An 18519-nucleotide genomic window follows, 5' to 3' on the forward strand; every position below is an offset into this window, starting at 1 on the left:
TTTTTATTTATTTTTTTACCACGTTCACTGAATGCTAAAACTGACCTGCCATTCTTATTCTACAGGTCATTACGAGTTCATAGACACCAAACATGTATAGGTTCTTTTATATTTAAGTGGTGAAAAAAAAATCCAAAATTTGGTTAAAAAAAATAGCCCCATTTTCTAAGACCCGTAGCGTCTCCATTTTTCGTGATCTGGGGCTGGGTGAGGGCTTATTTTTTGCGCGCCGGGCTGACGTTTTTATTGATAACATTTTGGTGTATATCCGATGTTTTGATCGCCCGTTATTGCATTTTATTGCAATTTTGAGGCGACCAAAAAACTTAATTCGGGCGTTTAGAATTTTTTTCTCGTTACGCCGTTTACCGATCGGATTAATTCTTTTTTTATATTGATAGATCGGGCGATTCTGAACGCGGCGATACCAAATATGTGTATGTAGGTTTTTTTTTATATATATATTTTATTTTGAATGGGGTGAAAGCGGGGTGATTTAAACTTTTATTTTTTTTTATATTTTTAAAACTTTTTTTTTTTACTTTTTGCATGCTTCTATAGTCTCCATAGGAGACTAGAAGCAGCAACTGTCCGATCGCCTCTGCTACATACAGGGGACGAGCAGGTCCCCTGCATGCAGCAGAAATGGTCCTGTGCTATAAGCGCCGACCACTAGGTGGCGCTCATAGCGACAAGATCATGACAACCACAGGCGTCTGCTGCAGACCCTGGGTTGTCATGCCCACCCATCGGTGACCCGCGATCACGTGACGGGGTCGCCGGTGGGCGGGTCTTATGACGCGCTACCCGGAAGCGCGCGTTAAATGCCGCTGTGGGAGATTGACAGCGGCATTTAACATGTTAACAGCCGCGGTTGGATCGTGATTCCACCCGGGGCTGTTGCGGGCACATGTCAGCTGTAAGAATCAGCTGACATGTGCTCCGTTCAGTGAGGGCTCAGAGCAGCAGCCCTCACTGAACGGGCAGTACGCAAATATGCGTACTAATACGTCACCGGTAGTTAAGGGGTTAATATACGTGACACTTTACTCTTGAATTCCATATCTTCCTCTTTTTGGCTTTGACTTCACTCTCAGAATAATAAGCTTCCTGACATATGGTAATAAATTATTTGGCTTGGTCTTTGCCATGTTTTAACCTAAAAACCCACACATGGGGAAAAATAAATAAATTCAGGCAAAATTCGACTACCCATGACAAAATATGCAAAACGTTTGGCCCAGCTAGTGTTGAAAACTAACACATTTGCTTCTGGTTTACTAAAATCACCAGGAAAGTGGCATCACAACAACCAGACAGAAGTAATCACACTTTTATATGTATAGAGATGGCTACTCTTAGTATGCACCTTTACGCACCAGTTTTCTGTTGGGAAGTGACGGTCAGTCTTTTGTTATTTGCATTTAAGAAAAGCTCTGAAGCCTTTCTAAAATTTAGAAAAATTTAATTTTCATAACTTTTCTAACTTTGACGTGCTTAAAACAGACATCCCACACAGATTGTTAATTAACAACATTTACCATATGTCTACATCAGCAGGATTTATAACGTTTTTGTTAGAATATTAGCTGACTTAAAAGTTTAGTATTTTTTTTTTCAATGAAATTTACAAAACCTGTTTTATAGGGACCACTTCACTAATGTCAGAAAACCCCCAAATAAGACCCCATTTTTAAAAACTGCACCAGTCAAGTTATACAAACTGTCTTCAGGTGCTGCAAAGAAATTAACACAAAGATGGATAAAAAGTTTCATTACATTTTTTTTTTTTTCAATATGTTGCCTTAGTCCTGAATTTGTCATTTTCACAAGTGTAACAAGAGAAAAAGGACCACACAATTTGCCAATACCCCATGTGTTGAAAACTAGGTGGAGAAATAACACTTTGACTTTTGGAGGGCAAAGTTGGCTGGAATAGATTAAAGGTGTCAAAGCTTTCATGGAGCTCCTGAAGTGCAAATCAGCAGTAACCCCCAAAAGTAACCCGATTTTGGAAATTAGACCCATCAAGGAATTATAGGTGTGGAGAGCATCCTAAACCCACAGATGCTTGACACCTTGGGCCATGAAAAATTATATTTTTATAACATATATATTTTATAATATATTATATTACATATGATTAAAATTATATTTTAATTATGTTACATAAATATTATATTACAAAAAGATATTTTGTAAATTTGTTTCCATTTTTTTCTATCATTTGCATATCATTAAAGGGACTGTGGCACAGAATGACTGTTCAAACCAAGTACAAGTGCTCTGTGCTTCACTGTGTGGACAACCATTTAAACACACCTTCACACCTGCTTGTTTTTTTCATCTATCTCCCCCTTTTCCGGCCCATTGAAGCCAGAGCTATCAATCAAAGAAGAGGGGGTGGAGATTAAGGGAAAACAAGCAGGTGTGAAGGTGTATATAAATGATTGGCTGCGCCATGAACCACCAAGCAGAGGGACTTGGTTTGAACAGTCATTTTGCGCTGACAGTCCCTTTAATGATATGCAAATGATAGAAAAAAATGGAAACTAAATTTACAAAATATCTTTTTGTAATATAATATTATGTTTCCATTGTTTCTATTATTTGCATATCATTAAAGGGACTGTCAGCACAGAATGACTGTTCAAACCAAGTACAAGTGCTCGGTGCTTCACGGCGCAGCAAATCATTTATATACCTAAATGGAGAATGAGCCTGCACCACCTTCTAAATGCATAATGCCCGCACCTAAATCTTAATGGCAAATACACATCGTATAAACGTGCGGTGCCAGCTTTAAAATGCAGAAATAATAGTCCAATAGAGAGAAGATGATGAAAAGCTGCACTCACCGATTATGTAAAAATAAGAGTCCTTTATTTCATATTCGGATAAAATGAATGGAAAGCAGGGAGTGCGGGGAGGAGGTGGACGACAGCTGTTTCACGCTCTAACTAGCGCGGTTATTATATTGGTAAAACCATACGCCCCCTCTTTATTCGCATCAGAGAGCATCTCCACTCTATTACTACAAAAAAAGGTTCACAAAGATTTATATCACTTGTTACCAATGTTCATAATGCTGATCCCAGGTACTAAGGTTCGCCGGATTAGAACAAGTGAACCTCCCTGACAGAGGAGGTAATCACAATAGGTTATTATTGCAAAAAGAAGCCAAATGGATTTCTGTTACAAATGCTACTGGCCCTATAGGTTTAAAAGATAGATCTGATTTTTCTATGTTTTTATAAATTATTTTGCTTGTTTGCACACTCTATGTAAATGTCATTGCATATTTAATTATCCACTTGTTTAAGAAAGGCCAGGATGTTGTTTCTTGATCACATGGATCCACAGAAGCGCTAGTTAGAGCGTGAAACAGCTGTCGTCCACCTCCTCCCCGCACTCCCTGCTTTCCATTCATTTTATCCGAATATGAAATAAAGGACTCTTATTTTTACAGAATCGGTGAGTGCAGCTTTTCATCATCTTCTCTCTATTGGACAATCATTTATATACACCTTCACACCTGCTTGTTTTCCCTTAATCTCCACCCCCTCTTCTTTGATTGATAGCTCTGGCTTCAATGGGCCCGAAAAGGGGGAGATAGATAAAAAAAAAAAAACAAGCACGTGGGAAGGTGTATGGCTGGCCCCGCAGTGAAGCACCGAGCATTTGTACTTGGTTTGAACAGTCAGTCATTCTGTGCCAACAGTCCCTTTACCATGTGTATCCATCCTGTGATTTCTATAATTTCACAACCTTTCCTTCATGGCATTACAATTTCAATACAAAGAATTGTATGTTGACCATCTATTCATACAATAGGTGGTAAATACATACTAGGGGTCCACAATAACCGGTTGTCCAGGGTCCTGTTTCTCAGCAAACAGAGGTGAAATGAAGATTGAATATTTACTAGACATGACAAAAGCCCTCTGTATAGATTAGATAGATCTTGGCCGAATGTTAGTTTGGCCGACTGTTTGGCCAACATCCATCTCAGTCGACTCTCCCATACACAGGAGCACTTGTTCGGCAAAGCGCTCCTGTGTTCTCCGTGATAAATTAGCCAGCTGACATGTCGACCTGAGGCTTATCTCAGGGAGAACAATGCGATCAGCATTCCAAAATCAGACATTCCTGACTTGACATCTCCCATGACAATAATAGGGGCGCCAGTCAACTGATGATTAAATTGTTGGCCGAGCCAGTCGATATCGGCATGTTCAGCCAACATTAATGATAAATTTAACAGTTCCAAACCACAATGTTAAATGGAACAGATTCAGGAGAAAGATAACACAATCACCAGACACTATTTGTTATCATTAAGGGGTGGACACGTTAAAGCAGGGGTCTCAAACACGCGGCCCGCGGGCCGCATGCGGCCCCTGAGGCTGCTTTATGCGGCCCGCAGGCACAGACCCCTTGACGATCCCGACCTGGTCCAGGAGGAGCCGCCGACAGCAGCGCTGAATTGCCACACAGAGACTGTTTCCCAGCACTGCATTTCCAATGCCAGCCGCTGGCCAATCAGAGACCAGCAGCTGATATCTGCGTGTCGGCGCAGCGAGTATGACGTCATTGCCATATGCAGATGTCAGCTGCTGGCCTCTGATTGGCCAGCGGCTGGCATTGGAAATGCAGTGCTGGGAGACAGTCTCTGTGCGGCAATGCAGCGCTGCTGTCGGCGGCTCCTCCTGGACCAGGTCGGGATCGTCAAGGGGTCGGACTCTGTGGTGCCTGTGGGCCACATCTGCAGGAAGGCCGCCGAGGGAACGGAGGACAGGTGAGAATCATCTTTTTTTTTTCTATTTTATGTGTGTGAAGAACAACACAGGGGGCACATAGCCACAAGAGGGGACCTGGATGGGGCACATAGCCACAGGATGGGGACCTGGATGGGGCACATAGCCACAAGAGGGGACCTGGATGGGGCACATAGCCACAAGAGGGGACCTGGATGGGGCACATAGCCACAAGATGGGGACCTGGATGGGGCACATAGCCACAAGAGGGGACCTGGATGGGGCACATAGCCACAAGAGGGGACCTGGATGGGGCACATAGCCACAAGAGGGGACCTGGATGGGGCACATAGCCACAAGATGGGGACCTGGATGGGGCACATAGCCACAAGATGGGGACCTGGATGGGGCACAGAGCCACAAGATGGGGACCTGGGTGGGGCACAGAGCCACAAGATGGGGACCTAGATGGGGCACAGAGCCACAAGATGGGGACCAGAGCCACAAGATGGGGACCTGGATGGGGAACATTGCCACAGGATGGGGACCTGGATGGGGCACATAGCCCCAAGATGGGGACCTGGATGAGGCACATTAGTACAAGATGGGCGCCAGGATGGGGAACGTTGCTACAGGATGGGGACCTGGATGGGTCACATAGCCACAGGATGGGGACCTGGATGGGGCACATTAGTAAAAGATGGGGACTTGGATGGGGAACATTACTACAAGATGTTTTCCATTATTACTATATGATGCTAATTGTAAGACAATATTACTGCATGTGGCCAATTGGGGGAAATAAAATTGTAAAAAAAATAAAAAATAAAATAAAGCATGAAAAAATATTGGGCACTAAAAATGCTGTTTTATATGTAAACTAAAGTAAACACAAAAAAGTGCACGTTTATTATCGCCACATCCATAACGACCCAAGCCATAAAAAAATAAACACGGCAAAAATGTTCAAAAGGTGCATACAAAAAAATTGGTATCACTAAAAATGTCACATTGAACAAAGAATGCGGCCCCCCAAATTCAAATTTTTTCCATGTGCGGCCCATATACCCAGCCGAGTTTGAGACCCCTGCGTTAAAGGGAAAGTAACACCCATGTTTGTTATACTAATTTAAAAGCAGGCAAAACAAATAAATATTATCCTACTTCTGTTGGTAAATATTTAATTTTATTTACTGCTGTTAGCATTCATTGACAATTAAGGGAGTATTTTCTATTTAAAGGAAATCTGTCAGCAGGTTTTTACCATGTAATCTATGAGCATGAAGAAGAGGCAGTGACCCTGATTGAAGCGATGTATCACTGGACTGCTTGGTGCAGTTTTGATAGAATTATTGTTTTCTTCGCTGTAGATTTAGCAGTTCTCTGAATGCTGAGCTGTGCATAACCCCGCCCACATCCCTGATTGTTATCTTACTGTGTACAATGTGGATTGTCAGCGAGCTGCCAATCAGTGGTGGGGGCGGAGTTACACAGATTAGCTGGACTGTGGCAACAGACACCTAGTCTGCAGTAATATTCTCCTGCTGATAAAACACTGATTGTATTGAAACAAAAGAAAGCTGCTGAGCAAGTGAAATCGCTGGAATCAGGCTCTCTGCCCCTACATTATGCTGCTCTCAGATTTAATGGCAAAAACCCATTGTAATCCTGCTTGTGAAGACAATAAAAAGGCTACTTGGAAGTGATACCTACACTAAATAAATTAGGATAACAGTTTACCCAAAAGACACAAAAAAAAGACTATGTAGCTTCCCCTTTTACTCATATGGAAGTTCCTTAACCCCTTAACAACATTTGACGTACTAATACGCGTCTGTGCCCTGGGACTTAAGAGCCAGACCCGTATTAGTACGTCATGGCGATCACGCGCGCACACAGGCTGTGCGAGCGCGATCGCCGCCGGGTGTCAGCTGACTGTCACAGCTGACACCCGGTACTATGTGCAGGGAGCGGTCACGCACCGCTCCCAGCACATTAACCCCCGCGATGCTGCGATCGAAGTCGATCGCAGCATTGCGGTGGCAAGGGGAGGTGATCGCAGATACTCACCTCCTCTTCCGGCTTCCAGCGCTGTCTGCCGTGGCTTCCAGGATGTTGCCATGACGACCCGATGTCATCATGACAACATCCGGGTCACCAGACAGCAGGAAGATTTTTTTGGACATGCGCAGTGCATCTCCAAACAATCTTCTCCCTGTCCAGCACTGACAGCCTGCATGGCACAGGGATGGTGCTGCATTCCTGTGCCATGCAGGCGATCAGAGAAAAAAAAGTGAAAGTCCCATAGTGGGACAAAGTAATAAAGTATAAAAACTATCTGAAAGTGAAAAAAAAAAATAAAAAAATATAAAAAAATAAATAAAAAAAATAATCCACCAAAAATAAAAATATAATGTACCCATCAATAAATATTATTATAAAAAAAAAAAAAAAAAAACAATAAAAGCCGGATTTTGGTAAGAACTTACCTGTAAAATCCTTTTCAGCGAAGGAAGGAAGGGAGACACAGATTCTCTACTTCGTGGGTAGGCGGAGCCCCATAGGATAGTCACCTCAGATTGGAAAAAGACGACCGGCCCCTCCAGTATATAGGCTCCTCCTACTCCCATGTTCATCAGTCCGTACACAAGCTAAGGAAGAGCAGACCAACCAGCAGAACAACATAACCCCTTCTGAAATTTCAGAAATGAGAGAAAACAGGTTATGTAATAGAAACACACAGTCTTAGGCATACCCCATTGGACCTGACAACTGTGTAGAGCTGGCGAAACTGGAAGGAGAGCCGTAGAGCGCTAAACCCAGTCCAGAAGATCGACATCAGGAAGGAGACGCGCTGCATCTAGAAACACAAAAAACCACTTCTGCCCTGGGAGGGTGCTGTGTCTCCCTTCCTTCCTTCGCTGAAAAGGATTTTACAGGTAAGTTCTTACCAAAATCTGGCTTTCAGCAGCAGAAGGGAAGGAAGGGAGACACAGATTCTCTACTTTGTGGGACGTCCTAAAGCAGTACCTACTTAAGGGTGGGAAATAGAGGCAGAAGCTTCCATACCCCAAAACTTAGGCAAGAGCGCAAACCGCGCTAAATAATGGAAAACCAAGTAAAGGGATAACTTAAATTACCGCCGCCTGCAGGACCCTGCGTCCCAGGGCCGCATCGGCTGAAGCACTTACGTCCACCTTATAAAACTTAGTAAAGGTGTGAACGGAGCGCGCTGCCGAGGCCCCCTGACGAAAAGCCCACAATGAGCCAATGGCTCTAGTGGAATGAGCTTTAACTTTAACCGGACAAGGCTCGCCCTTGAGCCGATATGCTTCCAGGATAGCTGAACGGATCCACCGAGCTATCGTGTCTTTGGAAGCACGTTGACCACGCCGACGACCTGCCGGAATTATAAAAAGAGAGTCCGACTTCCGAAAACCTTGGGTGATCGTAAGATAGAGCTTCAATGCCCGCACTAAGTCCAACGAGTGCAAGGCCCGCTCCCTTGGATTCTTAGGTCCTGGACAAAGAGAAGGCAACACAATGTCCTGATTAATGTGGAATTGTGACACTACCTTAGGCAAAAAATCTTCACGAGTACGAAGCACCACGCGATCCGGAAAAAATTCCAGAAAAGGAGGTAAGCAAGAAAGTGCTGCCAATTCCGATACCCTTCTCAAAGAGGTGACTGCCACCAAGACGGCCACCTTCCAAGAAAGTAGTGAAAGTTTAGCAGAATCCATAGGCTCAAAAGGCCTATGCTGAAGGGCTTCCAGGACTAGATTAAGCCGCCATGGAGCCACAACTGCCCTCCGTGGCGGAAACTGACGTGCGACTCCGCGAAAAAAAAGAGAGCACATCCCTGCGAGAGGCAATAGCCTTCCTAAAAAGTGCGGAAAGAGCAGATACCTGTCCCCGCACCGTACTAACTGCCAAACCCCTGGCCAGACTAGATTGCAGAAAGGCCAAGAAGTTGAGGATGGAAAAAACCCTCGGGTTTCTTGAGGATCCAGAACACCATGAATAGAAAGACTCCCAAGTTCTGTGATAAATCCTGGACGTAGCTGGACTCCGGGCCGCCCGCAAGGTAGCAATAACCTCGGGCGAAAAACCGCGACGGGTCAAGATCTCGGTCTCAAGAGCCACGCCGTCAAACGAAGGGACCTCAGGTCCGGATGACGAATGGGCCCCTGAGTGAGCAAGTCCGGGCGAAGGGGCAGCGGAAACGGAGGTGCCGCCTGAAGAGACACCAGCGTCGAATACCATGTCCTCCGCGGCCAGTCTGGTGCTATCAGAATTATTGATACCCTTTCGAGTTTGATCCGTCGGATCACCAGAGGTAGTAAGGATATCGGCGGAAACGCATAGATCAGCTTGAACTGACCCCACGGGGCCACTAGAGCATCCACCGCCACCGCCTCCGGGTCCCTGTACCTGGACATGAACGTCGGAACCCTGGCGTTCAGCCTGGATGCCATCAAGTCCACCTGAGGAGTCCCCCAACGGGAACACAGCAGAGAAAACACTTCTGGATGGAGACTCCATTCCCCAGGGTCCACTTGCTCGCGACTGAGGAAGTCCGCCGAGATATTCAACACCCCTGGAATGTGAATTGCAGAGATTGCTGGAACTTTGGACTTGGCCCAGACCAGGATCCGAGAGACCTCCGACATGAGACTGGAACTCCTCGTCCCGCCTTGGTGGTTGATGTACGCGACAGCCGTAGCGTTGTCCGACTGGATCCGGACCGGTAGACCGCTCAATAAGACCGTCCAATGTTGGAGGCAGAGAAATATTGCTCTCAACTCCAAAATGTTGATCGGGAGAGACGACTCCTTTGGCGACCAGACCCCCTGAATCCAGAGGTCGTAACAAACTCACCCCCAGCCTGTCCGGCTGGCATCGGTTGTCACCACCGACCATCTCGGAGGAAGGAAGGATTTCCCCACGGATAGAGTCTCCGGACGTAGCCACCATCCAAGAGATTCTCGCACCCTGCGGGAGATAATGACCGAGCGATCCAGAGAAGTTAGCGATCGATCCCAATGGGTCAGAATAAGGCTCTGGAGATTCCGGGAATGAAATTGTGCAAATAGTACTGCTTCCATAGTTGCCACCATTTGACCCAGAAGGCGCATGCATTCCCGAAGGGACATTGACAGTGTCGACCTCATAGCCTGGACCAGAAGACGAAGGTTCGTCTGTTTGACAGGAGGCAGGGACACAACTGCCCGAACAGTATCGAACTGCATCCCCAGGAAAAGAATGGACTGTGCTGGCTCCAATGACGATTTCTTCCAATTGATCAGCCACCCGAAGTCCATCAGGTACTGAATGGAGAGATCGCGAGCCGCTATTGCCTCCTCCGCTGTGGGTGACACTATGAACAGGTCGTCCAGGTAGGGGAGGATCGTAACCCCCTGTCTTCGAAGAAGCGCCATGAGAGGAGCCAGAATTTTTGTAAAAACCCTGGGAGCTGAGGCCAACCCGAAAGGCAGGGCCACAAACTGGTAATGGGTTTGACCTATAGCGAAACGCAAGAAACGCTGGTGAGCCCTGCCGATAGGGATATGCAAATAGGCGTCGCGGATGTCTATGGACACCAAGAAATCGTACTGCGATAGTGTCGCTATCACCGATCGGAGAGACTCCATGCGGAACTTCCGTGTCCGGACGTAAATATTCAAATCCCTGAGATCCAGCACCGGACGAAACTTGTCCTCCTTTTTGGGGACCACAAAAAGGTTGGAATAAAAACCCTTTCCCTGGTCTTCCAGAGGAACCTGAACCACCACACCCTGCTGTAGGAGAGAGTCGACCTCCTGAAACAGTGCGGCAGCCAGTCTTGGCACGGACGGAATGCCAGTCAGATGAAACCTGTCTGGAGGCAGCGAATGAAACTCTATGAAATAGCCTGCCGACATAACCCGTGTCACCTAGGCGTCTGCTATGTGGGATGCCCAGATTGACCCGAATTGTAGCAGACGACCTCCCACCCGAGAGCCCTCGGGGGGATCCCTGGCATCAGTCAGCCTTAGCGGACTTTTTATCAACCTCCCGTCTGTCCTGACGGTACCGTTGCTTCCAAGGAGTACAAGATTTCTGGGTGGATCTGCCGGAGGATGAGGGACGACCCAATCTCCAAGAAGGCTGACTGAATCGTCCCCTGGCCCGAAAGGACTGAAGACCTCTGCCGGGCCCTGTCCTGCTGGCTGTGGATGCCACTGCCTTTTTCCCAGGCAGAGTAACATCCTTAGCTTTAGCTTTGGCAATTAGTTCCAAAAGATCTGAACCAAAGAGCTGACCGCCCTTATATGCCAGACTAAGCAATCCCTGTTTGGATACTGCATCCCCGGTCCACTGTTTAAGCCACAGAGCTCTTCTAATCGTGACTGCCGAAGCCTGAGCCCTGGACAGAATTGAAGCAGTGTCCAGTACTGCATCTCTGCCATAACACATAGCTTCTTCCATTCGCTGAAAAAGCTTTTCCACTTCTCAACGCGAAGTCCCATCCTGCCACGCCGCACGCAGCTGATCCAACCACCGCAGAGAAGCCTCACCGGCCCACATGGCCCCCAAGGCCGCTCGGAAACCATGACCCGCGGCTTCATAGATGGATTTCGCCGCTGACTCCGATCTTCTGTCCAAAGGATCCTGAAGATTGGCTCTCCCTTTAACAGGAAGCAGGGAAGACTTGGTCAGCTGAGACAGAGATATATCCACCTCAGGAGAGGGAACCCAATTAGTAACCATCTCCTTGGCACAGGGATATAGGGCATCAAAAAAAAGCATTCCTCGGAAGCGTTTATCCGGACACTGACGCTCCTTCTCCACCGCTTCGTTAAGTTCCTCATGCGCAGGTAATGTAGAACGAACACGGCGCGTCTTCTAATACAGACGGCCCGACCTAGACGGTCTTGTCGGCTCTTCAGACAGCTCTAATACTTCCCGCATGTCCTTAATAAGCCCATCTACGCGACCAGAAAGAGAAACAGAGCGATCCTGTTGATCCTCCTCTTCGGACTCAGAAATTTCATCAACCGAATCTGTTGGTGAATCCGAAGCCTCTGATGCGCTGTGCGAGGGAGACAACGCCATCATAGTCTTGTGGCGCTTTTTACCTCGTGGCATCGGGTGTGATCTAGCTGACACCCACTGTCCCAGGAGACTAGAGAGACTATCAATGGAGCGAGTGAGCGCCTCCACTTTAACATCACTGAGCGTTGAACTTGATATAGTAGAAGGCCTGAGTGCATCAGAGGCATGCGACTGAACCTGAAACGGATCTGGAGACCGATCCGCGCTCCCAGGCCCCTGATCCGACATGCCACCCACACCAGATGCCAGGATGTACAACAAGGATGGCAAAAAAGTGTGAAAGCTGCACAGCCTGTTTTCAAAACTCACTTTTTTTTTTTTATATATATGCGACAGGCTCTGAAGGGTTAAAGCTCACCCTTAGAAAAGAGCTACCCCAGAAATGCCGAGCAAAAAATTAATAGGGGGAAACTCCCTTAAACACCATGTGTTTCCCCTAAAGCTCCACTTTTTCAGAAGGGGTTAACATCACAGCAACTATAATACTACACAGCCTAAAAGGTCAGTGAAGTAAATAGCTTTAGGAGAGAAAGCGGCAGTGCTCACGAGGACTCCTAATAGGTAGCCTGGAGAGACAGCACTGACAAAGAACCCCTGCCAGAGGCAGAGGGGACTCACCGGTACTGCAGCGCCCGCTCCTCCCAAGCGTGTGGACGGACGGGGAGCAGAGAGCAGGAGGCGCCGCTGGACGCCGGAGGGAGAAGCAGGGACCGCTAGCGCACGCTCAAACAAGCGCTTCCTGCCTATAGTAATGACGGCAGGAAGCCAGGAGACGCTAAGACACGCCCCGCTAGGCCACGCCCCCCGCCAAAGCCCGCGCTTATTCAAACAACAAAAATGAGGGCAGAAAACTTCCTACCTCTATGAAGGCAGGAAGCAAGACAATAAAAGCAAGAAAACGCGTGCCAATACAGGGAGCTTCCTGCCTCAATTAAGGCAGGAAGCAAAAACGAAAAAGCATGCGCAAATAAAAAATAAAAATAAAAATTACTGGCCTCCGTCTCTGCTCCCCAGTCAAGGCAGCGTCTGAAATAGACAAGAAACACACAGGCAGTACACTTGCCGTAGCCGTCAAAGATACTCTTTAGACCAAAGAGCACTTACACGGCTGAACGCCACAGGGATCCTCAGGGATGTGTGGCGCCATGGCCCTTTGCTCCCCCCTATGGCGGAGCATGCAGGGACCCTCTCAGACGTGTGGTGTGCGCCTCCGCCAGGGAGCGCCCTGTATACCCCGGGGCCGGCAGGCATAAGTGGAAACCTCCTCAAGGGGTACACAGAGCTGCCAGGGGAGGGTCAGGGGTCTCAGCAGCGCCGAGACCCCCAGAAACCTCTAGACCACGGGGGGTCCAGGACTCGCTGGATATAAAATAACAACTCTTCTGAGGAGCTGCCGAAGCAGCGACTATCCTCTGAGACCTCAGATAAAAAGACTGATGAACATGAGAGTAGGAGGAGCCTATATACTGGAGGGGCCGGTCGTCTTTTTCCAATCTGAGGTGACTATCCTATGGGGCTCCGCCTACCCACGAAGTAGAGAATCTGTGTCTCCCTTCCTTCCTTTCTGCTGCTGAAAGTACACATATTTGGTATCGCCGCGTCCGAAACAACCTGACCTATAAAATTGTCCCACTAGTTAACCCCTTCAGTAAACACTGTATAAAAAAAAAAAAAAAAAAAAAAACGAAGCAAAAAACAATGCTTTATCACCATACCGCCAAACAAAAAATGGAATAACACGCGATCAAAAAGACAAATATAAATAAAAATGGTACCGCTGAAAACGTCATCTCGTCCCGCAAAAAACAAGCCGCCATCAGCCGAAAAATAAAAAAGTTATAGCTCTCAGAATAAAGCTATGCTAAAAAATATTTTTTTCTATAAAATTGCTTTTATTATGTAAAAGTGCAAAACATACAAAAACTATATAAATGTGGTACCGCTGTAAACGTACTGACCCGAAGAATAAAGCTGCCTTATCAATTTTACCACACGCGGAACAGAATAAAAAAAACAAAAAAAACAATTCCTGAATTGTTGGTTTTTGGTTATTCTGCCTCCCAAAAATCGGAATAGAAAGCGATCAAAAAATGTCACATACCTGAAAATGGCACCAATAACCACGTCAACTCATCCCGCAAAAAACGAGCTGTCACATGACTGTCTGCCAAAATCTGGAGAAATTATAGCTCTCAAAATATGGCGATGCAAAAACTAGATTTTACAAAAAATGTGTCTTTTAGTGTGTGACAGCTGTCAATCATAAAAACCCCATATGATTCTGGTATCACTGTAATCGCACCGACCCGAAGAATAAAGTCGTCTAATCACTTATACCGCATGAGGAACGGCATAAAAAATAAACTCTCAGGTTAGGGTTGGGCTAGGGTTAGGGCTGGGTTTGGGGTTAGGGTTGTGATGGGGTTGGGATTTTTTTCAAAAGTAAGAAAAAAAGATGACGATATGGCGACTAGTGTTGAGCGCAAGTGCTCGCTACTTGAGTTTGCATCGGGTGCTCTGGTATGCACTGAGTATCGTGGGTATTTGAGTGACATGCTCGAGTCTCCGCCCCATATGCTTCGCGGCCAAAAAAACTTTGCGGGGATTGCCTGCCATGCACAAGCGATCCCCGCATGTTTTTTTTTGGGTGTCTAATAACCATGAAACATGCAGAGCAGGGACTCGAGCATGTCACTCGAGCACACGCTGTACATGGTGCATACCTGAGTACCCGATGCAAACTCAAGTAGCGAGCACTTGCGCTCAAGACTAATGACAACTTATTCAATATGATGACCTAATGTTATCAAATTCTGTGTCGTACCTCTGGGTTCAAAATGTTCACTATACACCTTAATAAAATCCTTGAGGGGTATAGTTTCCAAAATGGGGTCACTTGTGGGGGAGCTCCACTGTTTAGGCACATCAGGGGCTCTCCAAACGCGACATGGTGTCCACTAACAAATTGAATGGAAAATCGGCTCAAATTGTTAGCGGACGCCATGTTGCGTTTGGAGAGCCCCTGCATGCCTAAACATTGGAGCTCCCCCACGAGTGACCCAATTTTGGAAACTAGACCCCCCAAGGCACCTATCTAGATGCATAGTGAGCACTTAGAACCCCCAGGTGCTTCACAAATTGATTCATAAAAATGAAAAAGTGTTTTTTTTTTCACTTTTTCATTTTTACGAATCAATTTGTGAAGCACCTGGGGGTTCCAAGTGCTCACTATGCATCTAGATAGGTGCCTTGGGGGGTCTAGTTTCCAAAATGGGGTCACTTGTGGGGGTGCTCCAATGTTTAGGCACGCAGGGGCTCTCCAAAAGCAACATGGCGTCCGCTAATTATTCAAGCAAATTTTACAAATCAAAAAGTCAAATGGCGCTCCTTCCCTTCCGAGCCCTGCCGTGCGCCCAAACAGTGTTTTTTCCCCACATATGGGGTATCTGCGTGCCCAGGGGAAATTGCACAACAAATTATGGGGTCCATTTTTTCTTGTTACCCCTGTGAAAATAAACAAAATTGGGTCTAAAGTAACATTTTTGTGAAAAAAGTTAAATGTTCATTTTTTTCTTCCACATTCCCAAAATTCCTGTGAAGCACCTGAAGGGTTAATAAAGTTCTTGAATGTGGTTTTGAGCACCTTGAGGGGTGCAGTTTTTAGAATGGTGTCACTTTTGGGTATTTTCTGTCATAAAGACCTCTCAAAGTGACTTCAAATGTGATGTGGTCCCTAAAAAAATGGTTTTGTAAATTTTGTTGGAAAAATGAGAAATCGCTGGTCAACTTTAAACCCTTATAGCTCCCTAACAAAAAAAAATTTTGGTTCCAAAATTGTGCTGATGTAAAGTAGACATGTGGGAAATGTCATTTATTAACTCTTTTGTGTGACATATCTCTCTGATTTAAGGGCATAAAAATTCAAATTTTGAAAATTGCAAAATTTTCGCCAAATTTCCATTTTTTTCACAAATAAACGCAAGTGATATCGAAGAAATTTTACCACTATCATGTAGTACAATATGTCACGAAAAAACAATCTCAGAATCAGGGGGATCCGTTGAAGCATTCCAGAGTAATTACCTCATAAAGGGACAGTGGTCAGAATTATAAAAATTGGCCTGGTCATTAACGTGCAAACCACCCACGGGGGTTAAGGGGTTAAAGAAATGTTTTATTTCAGCTGCAATAAAGCACACAGGTTTATAATGATAATAGCTATTGAACCCGTTCTACGCCAGGGTGGCGAGCATTTTTATTGGTCTCCCATGCTGGTATGTGCTGCCCCCCTCCTGTCCCCACCATCCTATCCTGGTATGCGTGGTGCCCCTCACCCCCCAATCCCGGTATGCGTGGTGCCCCTCACCCCCCAATCCCGGTATGCGTGGTGCCCCTCACCCCCCAATCCCGGTATGCGTGGTGCCCCTCACCCCCCAATCCCGGTATGCGTGGTGCCCCTCACCCCCCAATCCCGGTATGCGTGGTGCCCCTCACCCCCCAATCCCGGTATGCGTGGTGCCCCTCACCCCCCAATCCCGGTATGCGTGGTGCCCCTCACCCCCCAATCCCGGTATGCGTGGTGCCCCTCACCCCCCAATCCCGGTATGCGTGGTGCCCCTCACCCCCCAATCCCGGTATGCGTGGTGCCCCTCACCCCCCAATCCCGGTATGCGTGGTGCCCCTCACCCCCCAATCCCGGTATGCGTGGTACCCCTCACCCCCCAATCCCGGTATGCGTGGTACCCCTCACCCCCCAATCCCGGTATGCGTGGTACCCCTCACCCCCCAATCCCGGTATGCGTGGCACCCCTCATCCCCAATCCCGGTATGCGTGGCACCCCTCACCCCCATCTTGGTATGCGTGGCACACCTCACCCCCATCCTGGTATGCATGGTCCCCTCACCCCCCAATCCTGGTATGTGTGGCCCCCTCATCCCTTTCACGCTGTATACACATACAAAAAAATAAACACTTATACTCGCCTTTCTTCCCTGTGCTCCAGAACTGCTGCGTCCCGTTCTGCCGGTGGCCGGGGGAGGAGTGCGGCGTCAGAGCACTTGCCTGTCCGGCGTCATTTTGCTGAAGACACACTGCAAATGTGTCTTCAGTAAAATGGCGCCGGATAGAGCTATGCCCATGCGCCGATCCAACGCCTCACTCCTGCCCCGGTCTCCGGCGAAGAGAGGCGCCGCGGCAACGCTCCTCCCGGTCAGGAAAGTATGGCGCCGGAGATTGCGGTATGCGTTCAGTGTCTACGCATACCGCGATCTCCGCCGCCATACAGCTCCTCTTACCTGTAACGGCTCCATTAGTTCTTCTGTCTGGAGCCAGACTGCGTGTCACGCATGCGCAGTCTATAGAGGCTTCAGACAGAGACATGCATCCCGGTTATATTATAGATACAGGAGTGAAATGTGTCTTCACTGTGGCCTTCCAATAGAAAGTTGTTTTTATATAAAATATACGGCTACAATGTTGAATACATAATTCTCAAAAGAAAAAAAAAAGCCAAATGACTTTTTAAATATGATTTTGCAATATCCAGATAATAAGCATTTCTGAAATAATATACTGGATTTTTTTTTAAGTGTTATTACCAAAATAACTTGTTAAATCGCTGGAGGTTCATCCACCCGGACTGTCAGTGCTCCAGCAATCAGGGCGATAAAACCCATGTTTTCCTTTCTCAAAAAGACTAAAGTTAACTCTACAGTGGAAAGAGTTAGTGGAATATGTAACGCTCTGTATATGTCTCTTCCCACCTCTAGCTTTCTCCATGATTGAGGTTTTAGGTTATGCAGTGATAAAAGTCTATCTGTATACTGTGACGGGCACATTTTCGTTAGTGATCTCAAATCTAAGACTTTGAACTGAAGCTAAACGTGCAGCGTGCCATGAAGTGTGAGAACATCTCAGATTATTTACATTCAAAACAGCCAAATCGATAGATACAAAGTACATACGTAAAGAACAGACGTGTTAAAAGCACATATTACAGATTATATTGAAAGAGACTGAAAACTACAAAGTGAGCAACATGGAAACCACACATTCTAGACAATGCAAACTAACAGCCCGTCAGCCGTCCATACCTGCTAATGTATGTCAGTAAAGAGAACGCAGTACAGGGAGAAAACATCTACACAATCAGGTTACCTGAAAACTGTTTGTTGCTTCTTCAGGCTTTTTGTCATCTCGAATGCGAAGGAAGCGAGGGAAACGCAGAGAGATTCCCTTTTCATCTTCCACCTAAAACCAAATGATTAAATAGTCAATTTAATAATTTTAAATGTAAATTAGAAAGAGCCAATGTATTTGCTTCACGTTAAACCGTTGTCTGGCATTAAAGCGCACCTGTCAGCAGGATTGTGCTCAGTAACTACATACACTGTCAGGTGGGTGACATTACACTGAATAATATGATACCTTGGTTGATGAAATCCGTCCTGTGGTTCTTGTGTAATCTTTACTTTCAGTTTGGAGATAATGATATGCTCGTGCTTCCGGGCGGCTTTTGGGGGGCTCTCTATCTGGTGCTCTACTTACATATTCACCTGTATGCTCTTATGGCAGCTCACTGTGCCTTCACTGATCGGCCTCCTATTTTACATAATGCATCTAGTAGTGCGGGGCTAGGTAAAATATGCTTTTGCTTATCACAAA

At 46.5% G+C, this 18519-nt stretch overlaps 1 protein-coding gene across 2 annotated transcripts in view; it reads right to left on the reverse strand.

The window, feature by feature from the left end:
* Nucleotides 1–18519, reverse strand: part of LIG1 (DNA ligase 1) — a 313956-nt gene that overhangs the window by 21783 nt on the left and 273654 nt on the right. For both annotated transcript variants that reach the window (XM_073657816.1, XM_073657817.1), the window contains one exon: nucleotides 18013–18105. In XM_073657816.1, the coding sequence (XP_073513917.1) occupies nucleotides 18013–18105 (93 nt within the window). The remainder of the gene's footprint in view (nucleotides 1–18012; nucleotides 18106–18519) is intronic.

The sequence above is a fragment of the Phyllobates terribilis genome, unplaced genomic scaffold, assembly GCF_046119375.1.
Source record: "Phyllobates terribilis strain yellow unplaced genomic scaffold, ASM4611937v1 Scaffold_12__6_contigs__length_324123572, whole genome shotgun sequence".
Lineage (NCBI taxonomy): Eukaryota > Metazoa > Chordata > Amphibia > Anura > Dendrobatidae > Phyllobates > Phyllobates terribilis.